The 10072-nt window shown below is 45.2% G+C and overlaps 1 protein-coding gene across 1 annotated transcript; it reads right to left on the bottom strand.

The window, feature by feature from the left end:
• Positions 1 to 5390: 5390 nt before the first annotated feature.
• Positions 5391 to 8490, bottom strand: LOC119168018 (uncharacterized). Its single transcript, XM_037419469.2, has 3 exons — positions 8098 to 8490; positions 6486 to 6590; positions 5391 to 5613 (listed from the first exon to the last, which is right to left on the bottom strand). The coding sequence occupies exons 1-3, from the start codon at positions 8347 to 8349 to the stop codon at positions 5533 to 5535; spliced, it is 438 nt and encodes a 145-aa protein (XP_037275366.2). The 5' UTR covers positions 8350 to 8490; the 3' UTR covers positions 5391 to 5532.
• Positions 8491 to 10072: the final 1582 nt, after the last annotated feature.

The following is a 10072-nucleotide window of genomic DNA, read 5'->3' as shown; positions in this document are numbered from 1 at the left end:
CCAGAAAAAAGGTGAGTGATATAGGCAGCTAAGCGTAAAAAAATAAGTCAAGTTGAGCATATTTTAGTTTATTATACTGCATATATGGCCCGCCACGGTGGTCTAGTGGCTAAGGTACTCGGCGGCTGACCCGCAGTTCGCGGGATAAAATCCCTGCTGTGGCGGCTGCATTTTCAATGAAGGGAGAAATGTTGTAGGCCCGTGTATTAAGATTTGGGTGCACGTTAAAGAACCCCAGGTGGTCGAAATATCTGAGCCTTCATTAGGGCGTCTCTCATCATAATGTGGTGGTTTTGGGACGATAAACCCCTGAAATCAATCAGTACTGCATTTATGCACATTATTATTCAGAATACAAAAAGCCGCAGTACTCTTGAGATGGAACAATTTGGCGCGCACCAGAGACGACGCAGCTTGGCGAGACTACTCGCTTTTTTTTTTCATAGGCGATTCCAGAGCTATCTGACAAACTGCCTAGAAGCAGTGTATTGATACCGCCTGAAATATTAATGCAGTACGATGTAAAATGCAGTGACGAGAAGAAAAGTAGATGTATCCTGCAAGTGAATCAAATGTGTGCACAGAGTTTTCTTCCAAACACAATTTCATTGAAGGGGCCTTTCCGAGCACAAAAAGTTACGAAATAAAGGTAATTTTCATGTAGCATGCAGCTTCTTTCTTCTCAATCTATGTATGCAGCAACACTTATTTTTATTGATCAATTACTTATTCTCCTAATGGGCCAAATGCACTACCAAGGACTGCGACTCATAGTGAAAAAAAAAAGAACAATGAAATACATAAGCCAACCACAAAGAATGAGAAAGGCGAGATTGAGTTACTTATTTCAGAAAAAAAGTATCCAACAGTGTAAGCAGCAGCTAATTTAAGCTTGCAGTTTTTATGCCACATATTTTGGTATCGAGTTCATGCATTTATTGCGCTTCCGACGGCTGGTGGTGTCCAAAGCCACTTATATGTGTATCTTTCTGTTTTCATTTTCCGTCAAATAGTTGGACACGTGATATAGAATACGGGCATGGCAATTTTTGCGCGTAATGTGCGCCGATGCACGTATTCCATGCATGCGTGGACGACTCGTCGTGCTTGCGAGAGACAACTTTCAGGAAGTATACCAAAGACATGCCTTTTGCATGCCAGAGAGTGCTTGCGAATTGGCCTACTTCAGCTTCAGAAGCAACTGCTAACTTAGATAAACCGTAGCCGTAATACCCACGAATTGCAGGTGCCTCAATGACGCCGTGTCAATCTATTATCAAGGCGTAATACGCTATTTCAAGTGCGTGAATGTCGAAGCACCGATGCTGCAACGTCGAGTGTGCGGTGACACAATCTGCCTCATCCGGTTCTAGGGCGCCGACTTTCTCGATTTCTCGGCAGCCCACTGAGTCCACCTCTGTCTCCATTGGGTCGCAACTCCCACAGAGACACTTACGCCGAAAACTATGTAATGTTCAGTATTTGCGAACAGCCAGAGGTTGGCATCCTGCGTGTGCAGTGCGGCTTAATAGCAAAGCGGAAATGACAAAGCATCCATGCATAAGGTGTCAACTTTGTGCCAACTACCAATAACTCCAAGCCACCCATACGATTAAAACCCCCACATACGCTACTGACTTCAGCATAGCCCCTGGAAGATACCCAAGCAAAAGAAAAAGAAACGGAATTCTTACCATTTCAACGTTCCTGATACGCAAGCCCTCCTTCTGCATGGCGCTATCGCTATCAGATGACTCTTCTGACGAACTCGCAGGGGGTCAAACGCGAAATAGCTAGCACGGTCTGCACGCTTGGCATTTTTATTTTCGACGTTGTCATTTCACTTGTCTGAATCGGTAGACAATTATTCGCCCATCAGTGATGGCGCAGCAGTCGCCACACGTGCGGCGTGCAGAAATCGACGATGAAACTACGCGCGCTCAAAGATACGTAACCAGAACGTGCGCATGCACATCCAACCGCTAGGTGGGGCTGCTGACAAGGCATATGTAAACTGGTAGTGCAATTTATATAACCCCATGTATTCTGTAGCTGGCGGCTCGTTCCCATCGTTGCCATCTACGCAGTAGCGGACAACTACCACGAAAAAAATAAAATATGATGACACATCTGGAAGTGGTAGTGACGTCGTGCACATCTCCTACATGGCGTGAAAAGTGGCAATTTTCTTAATTGCTGCCCTTTTACGTGCCATCAGAGGTACGTGATTTTGTGTCGCCTTATAGCTCGCTAATTTCATGTGCGACAGGAAAGGAAGACCAACAGGAAAGATTAAGGAAGCATGGTTGTTTTATTATCCAAATAGCGTGCTTGCAACATACACTGAAAACATTGCAGATTATTATTCTTTCATATCAAGAGCACGATAACACACCAATATCAATGGCACAAATTCTAATTCTCACGTTGTCCAATCACGGAAAATCACTGCGGAGAGACTGCAGCCTTAAGAATATAGCAATGGCAGCCGTACAGTACAGCTGATTGACGTGTAGTGTTTAATGTCCCAAAACCACCATATGATTATGAGCGACTCCGTAGTGGAGGACTGCGGAAATTTCCACCACCTGGGGTTCTTTAACCTGCACACAAATCTGACCACACGGGCCTACATTTCTGCCTCGCCGTACAGTACAGCGTCTTGTTGCTTAGCATCTCACATTCACCGTCACCAAAGGCGGTGCGCCAGCGAAGGTAGTCCACTCTTACAGGAGTGGTTATTTACACATTCTGTGAGAAATAGCTCAGTTCTGATTTCACGCTACTGAACAGCACATAATCAAAGCTACGCACAAAAGCACCACGCAAAAGGGAGTTATGCCTTGCTGACTCGGCATTACGACGGACTAAACACAAGCCCTGAGAGTAGATTGCCTGAACACGCCCCCTCATTTCAGGCACTAGACCAAAAAAAAAGAGGCAATCAGCCATTTAGCCAAGTGTCACATAAACCGTAAAGTCAATACATAGTTAACTTTGACATATATGAAATTGAGAGTATTTGAAAAGTAATTGTAACGTGTTTTTGGTTTTGATAGTTTGTACCTCCTCACCTAGTTGCGCTTCAAATATTGGCGGGCGTTAATGCCAGTGGCAATAGATTTTCGGCACTTTACTTTCCTAGTTTCGCGATCTATGTAATTTGAACATTCGGCTGACGCTATGTTGTGACGTCCGGGTACAATAGAAACCTAAACTAGCTTTTAATAACAAGCTGTAATTGTTTTTTCAGGGTGCACTCATGCTTGCCGGCACATTTTCTGGGCTACTAGGGGGCTGGCCTTTCATTTGACGTAAAAAATAAAACTGAAAAAAAATTCTCTCACTACCCCTTTAACTAAACGCTTCTGTTCCATTTGTAGGACCTATATTACTTCGGCAGCCTATTTCGCGTCGTTACGTCAGAAGGTTACTGGCACCGAAATTTACAGGCCACCAAGTTGGACGGTCAAGAAACTTATTTTGTGGCTTCTGAGGACGGCAACCACGTCTGTGTGAAGGCAACTAAGGCTGCTGCAGGATGCTTAAATGGTCTTACAAAACACACGAGAATACTAAGCATGAGCGCGTTATTCTCTCCGGTCGTTTCCACTCTTTTCGGGAACATTGGCGCCTCCAGCACCCTGTAAATGTAATGCCGTAAAGGTATAACCTCTTGATGGCTCCATATGCGAGAGAAGCTAGTTGCAATTTGTGTCTTACACTGTTTTACCACCTGCAGGGCCATTTCCTTTTGTTTTACATGACGCGCGTTACTACAGATTTCACTTCGTTGTCCGTATTCGACTGCGCATTCCAAGATAATAGCGTGTAGCGGGGAAGAGTGAAATCCTGACATACTGATAGCACAGTACTGCCATTTTTCCCGTGTGTTACAAAAAAGCAAATGGCGAGATGGGAAGAGCGCCTGTACGGATCGATGTGGAAGAAAGAATATAGACATGCTATTAGAGCTTGGTGTGACCGAGAGTTACATGCGAAGTGCTCCAGAGCTGTGGTGTATCTCACTGCGGGAAGAGGATCAATCCTTTGTAGAGTGTTAAATTTTAATTGGCATGCATCGTGCTCATTTTCTTTTTTTCCAAAAATGCTATACTGATAGAAAAGCGGAGACGTCTTTGAAAAAGAAATAACCGGGAGCGTTGCTTTAAAAAGTTACAGCTTAGCCACAAACGCAAAGAAATAAACATGATAGCGACAAATCGGAAGGTCACGCGCACAATGGCAAGCAGATCGATACGTGCCCCGCATTTATCACGCACAAAGGACGCACAAAACGTATTGACAGGTACCGACAAACTTGAATAGGCGTTTCAGTTGTTACTTCACTGCGTCTGAAAAGCGCACCCTTTTCGCAAATGGAGGCTTTGCAACGATTGCAGTGACTTTTGCGCGCCCAGTAACTACAACAGAATCGTTCCGACGAAACACAAAGGCAAGCCAAAACGTACGATTCTCCCCACTGCAAAGTTGCGCGATCGAGCGCACACGCCGTCATTCTCTAAGCGAGGCAAAGTACACGTGAGACACTAGAGCAGCTGCGCGCTCACTGCACCATCTTGCTGATAATTTTGAAAACACGTTAGTGCCTCTCGAGATGCCCGCCAACAGCGGTAAGTGATAGATATGAATAGATCGCCATTTCAACGCAGAAGTAGGTACCTCGCGGTGGCTCAGTGGCTAACGCCTCGCATTCATGACGTGGAAGTCCCCCGTTCAATTCCGTGCACTGGAGTATTTCTTCTGGGATTTTTTCTTTATTGCGTTGTCAAGTATAGAGATGCGTATACATATACTGTGCATGACTTCGACGGTGAAATCCAGACGAGAGGACCTATATATTTGCTATCGCAATAAGAAACGCCCTAGAAAACGCGCTTTAAGGAGGGAACCTCATTTAAGGTGCGCCGAACGTAAAGATGAGTGAGCGGATGTGTGAAAAAGAAAGACAAACGTGCACGTTTGCAGCACGCTTTGCTTTTGGTATAGTAGTACATAAATATCCACGACCTTTTGAGATGAGGGACTGCTTAGCCGCAATACAAGACCAGATATAAGACTGCCTTATAGAGCACACTGCAGGAATTATGGCACACCTTAAGAAGTCACTTTGTTGCGAAGTGGTAACAGCTAGCTGGCTCGCTCGAGTGTGTTTACTGTGCAAGTTAGCTCTGTGCACTTTCGCATCAACGATACGCAGTGATGGTCGCACGCTTAGCGTCCACCACCTTTAAGCAGCGAGCGTGTGATATAAAAACAAAAAATCGAAAACAAGGTACGAGATTGTTCTTGAATCAATGGGTAATTGTAAGAATGGAGCTTGTAGTGAAGCATAGCATGCGAGAAAACGAGTTCCACAACAGAGGAGATACAGTATGGCAGATGACTTTTATTCAATATATACAGAAATTGAAATTGGTGCAGGAACTACGCTGCTGCGTTTGTCATATTTAAAATTGGTGGCAGAAAAGTCCAGACATGTCTGGTTCGAAGCCGTGAAGCCACTTCACTTTAGGGCGTGTGGGTACAGCAGGCGTCCTCAAGTCGCAGGTAACCAAAATACCGAAACATTGCCCAGCACTCTCCATTAGCCTGTGGAAAAATATATTTACATATATGCCAGTTTCAAGTCTCACTTGGTTCATGTAATTAGGCATGCTTTCATTTCGAGCTTAGACACAACACTACAGTAGTAAAACAAAGTGCCTATTGATTTTTTTAAGAAGTCAAATAGATGTGCTCCCCTTAAGCACAGCTACTGCACACTTGGTTGGAAAGGAAGTTTGCTGACGTGGAAGACGGCACCTAAACAAAACGTCAGCTTATTGCAACCTTAGTAGTAGTCCTGCTGAAGCTACTAAAAAAATTGCTTGCATTAAGGAGCATTAAGTTTATAACGGAATACGAATGAGACATCGAAACAACAAGAATATCGACCAAGTTTAGCCCAAGTACATAGAAGTCAGTGCAACCTTGTGTTCTTCAACGTGCACTGACACAGTGCACGAGCCTCCACCGTTTTCCCTCCATGAAACTGCGACAGCTGGGGTCGAACCCGGGACCTTCGGGTCAGTAGCTAGCACCTTAGACACTGATCAACGATGTCAGGCGTGAAATCCAACTGAATGCTATATTATTCCATATATAATTTTAAATGATTTCATACATGGCGTTTGGTACTCGAGACAATCTGCTACACTCCGTAGTGTGGTTTCCAGAAAGCAATCGATAATGTGTGCATTTTGTTCTTTTAAAAGTTTCTTATTTGTGCGGTACTTTCAGTTCAATATCAGTGAATGCGTCCCGTGTTTCTCGTTTCTAATTAACAGGCTTGCAAAAGATGTACCCCGCTAAAGCTTAGTAAAGCTAACAAAGGAATGTCGTGCGTACAGTGACGCTTCTGCAGCGCAAGTGTCCACAGAGTTGTGTTACCGAAGATAGAAAGGATGCTTCTAACGTCTCACCTGAGTTCCGAGTGGTGGGCAATCTTTCTCGGAGTACGGCACTGTGTTGTTGCAGATGCTCTCTACAGTTGTGAACTGGACCTTGACTATAATACCATCAGAGAGCTGCGCAGAATCGAACGGAAAAAACACAAGGATTGTTCATATGATACGACTTATCGAATGTTTTCAGAAAAAAATCGAGAAACGATCTGTAACGTGCAACAACGGAATCATATCTTATAGAACAGCGATCAAGTAGACGTAATCTGTGCGAAATACATTGCAAGTTTCAGCCGCAATCAGGAAGGCTGGTTCCCGACAGCGCAGACATTTTGCAGGACAGACACGTGCACAGTCTAAGATATGAAAATGCGAAATCTGAAGGATAAGCCGATCCAACGCCTCGAATCTTCATAGGCTCAACTTTTACCAACATGAAGAATAATAAAATGATAGGGCAGTACTAGTAAAAATGAAAAAAAAGAATCAGCTAGCTACAGGTAGCTAAACACCAATGGAAGACCGAATATAATAGCTTACAAAGAAGCCTTCGCATCGCCACGTTTAATCTGGTTGAATGAATTGTGTTGATTAAGTGCAACTGGTGACGAGAGTAGATGTGGGCGTAGTGGCGAAAAGTGGGAGTAGTGGTTCCGATGTACGCTAGCCTCTCGACTATAAAGCCTCGAACAGACAGCTCTGTTGTCAAGCTTCACAAGTGAAACGGTTGCACTTGATTGCGTATTCTTGCTCTGGAGGTTGATGTGATTTGCGATGTTTACGTACCATATGATTATGAGAGACGCCGTAGTGGAAAGCCCCGAAAATTTAGACCACCTAAGTTCTTTAACGTGCACCCGAATCAGAGCACACGGGCCTTCAGTATTTTCGCCTTCACGGGAAATGCAGCCGCCGCAGCCGGGAGTCGACCCCGCGATCGGACGCTCCGGGGGGAGTAGCTTTATTGTGCTGAATGAAGTTATGTAACACGAATTTTTTTATAGCAAATCACTGACAGCGCTGTCGGCTCTCTAGGAATGAATGTGAATGCATTGAGGAAGATAGAAAAGACGAGCAAGAAACCGCTTCACAGCTGATTCCGCTAACCAAGGATGTGATGCATTAGAACCAAGACGAATGAAGCACTACAGTAGAAAAACATACGCAATATATGGAAGGAACAACAGTCACATTTTATGTTTCTTCAGTGTCCGTTTTCCATTTCTTGTGCTTTAGTCTGCCAGGAGTACATATCAACAAGCACAGCTTGCTACTGCAAACCAAACTTGACATATATTCTGGGTAATGTTTTACTTTTTGGCACTGCCAAACAATGAAGTACAGAATGCTAACGTTCTATCTCCAGGCCAGCTTGAACAGCAGTAGTATCTCCTTCACAACACTTCCCCCCAAAAAAGGTGCCGATGTGTCAGTACAGGTCACAATGCGTCTTAACGATTGCTCACATTTTTTCTCGGTAACGCTGTGTTGTGTACCCTTCAAACATGAAGAGACAATAGCCGAGTGTTTGTGTCGTGGGTGCACAGTAAATTTAGTAATACCTAGTCACGTAGGAATCACTTCGAGTTCATTATAATGCAAAGAAGGGCTAATTCAAAGAAGCACTTACCCGAGCCGCCCCACGAGTCACGTCAAGTAGGGTGTTGAGGTTGCCCTGATCTGGTTGAACCGTGGCGTTCTCCAGGGATTGGTGGGCGAAGTATCGGTAAGTGTTCGAACGGAGCCATTGCTCGGGAGCGATGATGCAGTCACCAGGCTTCTGTTCATCTTCGGGTTTTTCCACGCACCCGGTGAAAAAGTCGTCCATCTGGCAAGCGATGGCAACAGAGCAGAGCAAAGGGAACAAGACAAATTTCAACATTTTGTTTTGTTGCAACGGTTGTCGTTTCTTTCAAAGAGCGGCTTGCGAATTCGTGGTGAAGGGCCTGACACCGAAATAATGCTCGCGGTTGCAGCTGAATGAGCCGTCGCTGCTGGCTTGGTTGAGAAAGCGGTCGGGACTGCGATGCTGCTTTTAACCATGCTTAGAGGGTGCTATCAGAGCTCACGCTTGCTGATAACACGTGGTATTCGTCATGAGCGATAAATAGACATATCAGAGTGACGAACGAAAAACACATGAAAAAAATTACTTATGCATGTATTATAAAATACATGGTTTATGCGCTCTTGTAGGGCTAGACAACGCCTCCTTTATTTCTTTCAATGCCAGGGGAAACGAGCACTTCTCAGCGAGAGCTGTCGGTCTGCCTTAGTTCAAGGAGTGGTTGTGATGCGACGGTGCATGAGAGGTAGCTTTAGAGTTATTGTATATGCTACCTTCAGGTAGCAGAGTTGCGCCAAGGTATGCCATCTTGGGTACAAAAGTCTTGCGGGAAAGCCACTCACCACCCGCGCAGGAGTGGCACTCGTGCTTCGGAGTGCTAGCGTTGCTTTATTTTTTCTCGCTTTCTTATTTTTATGAAGGTACGAGCGAACTATCGGTTGCTCCTAGTACGCCTAGAAGCTGAGACGCTGAAAGAAGAGGGGGCACCACCACTACTGACACACGTCTCCGTGGGACGCGCCCAGTGTATGTGAAGGACGCACCCAGCGTCCGTGATGGACGCACTCGATGTCTGAGCGATGGGCACTAGCACGCTCATAACACAGTGAATCATCGGCGTTGCCTGCGTATTATTGGCTTTTCCGCAGTGCATTTGAACCACCTATGGCCACGTGATAGCGCGCGACCAATAGCGTTGCTGGAATCATCGAATGCGGGTGAGCGGTGCCCGTAAAACAGTGGCACAACTCTGGTAACTAAAGGTAGCACACTAGCGGCAAGAAATTCATATAGACCATATACTGTTGGCTGTCCGCAGATCACACCTATAGATGATTTTCTGCAGTGGTGCCGCGAACTGCCATGTTTGATCACGTGACCTTAAACTTGCCTTCTCTCAGCCAGTTGCCCAAGCGAGCGCATTCGGCCAGCGAAGGAGCCGTGGCCGTGAGCGGTGATAACTGGGTTTGGAATTCAACATGGCAGCACCCATGCAGACTGTGACCAGCCGCCTCAATCCAAACTCACGCTTGTTAAGCGAAGCATTGCAGTGAACTGTCTGCGATCAGCCCTGAATAAGTCGTGTGTACTTGTTATTTCATCTAGCTTTAATGCACAGGTTACCAGATTGAAGCAGGGGGGTTACCCTTCTGAATTAATTTCTGCGGTGTGTGAGACCCTGCTACGGAACATGAAACGCAATAAAAAAAACAAAAAGATGGTAGAAAAAGGAAGAAGCATGTGCAAGTTATCCAATATGTTCACAAATTCTCGCAAAATTTGAAGAGAATCGCATCGAAGCATGACGTGCAAGTTGTACCGTCCGCGCCCTACAAACTCTTGAGGTTATGTGACGTGGCCTACAGAGGAAAACACCCTGGGTGCACAACCAAACACAGGAAGAGGTTCACAGATTGTAGTTACAATGTAGTTTAGAGGTTTATTTTAAGTTGCGGACTTGAATACATTGGTCAAACTGGCAGGTGTTTTAATGAAAGGACGAAGGAGCATGAATATTGCCACGTTCCATTTCCCAAGT

This window comes from Rhipicephalus microplus, chromosome 6 (genome assembly GCF_043290135.1).
Source record: "Rhipicephalus microplus isolate Deutch F79 chromosome 6, USDA_Rmic, whole genome shotgun sequence".
Classification (NCBI taxonomy): Eukaryota; Metazoa; Arthropoda; class Arachnida; order Ixodida; family Ixodidae; genus Rhipicephalus; species Rhipicephalus microplus.
Note: the sequence above shows the minus strand (reverse complement) of the source record. Positions and strands in the feature narration are given on the sequence as shown.

What these genes read in the sequence shown, in the direction of transcription:
- LOC119168018 (XM_037419469.2), bottom strand. Translation starts at nt 8,349, where the DNA reads ATGTTGAAATTTGTCTTGTTCCCTTTGCTCTGCTCTGTTGCCATCGCT. An exon ending in TGACTCGTGGGGCGGCTCGG is followed by an intron (nt 6,591 to 8,097) that starts GTAAGTGCTTCT and finishes GATTCTGCGCAG; the next exon opens with CTCTCTGATGGTATTATAGT. An exon ending in GCCCACCACTCGGAACTCAG is followed by an intron (nt 5,614 to 6,485) that starts GTGAGACGTTAG and finishes ATTTTTCCACAG; the next exon opens with GCTAATGGAGAGTGCTGGGC.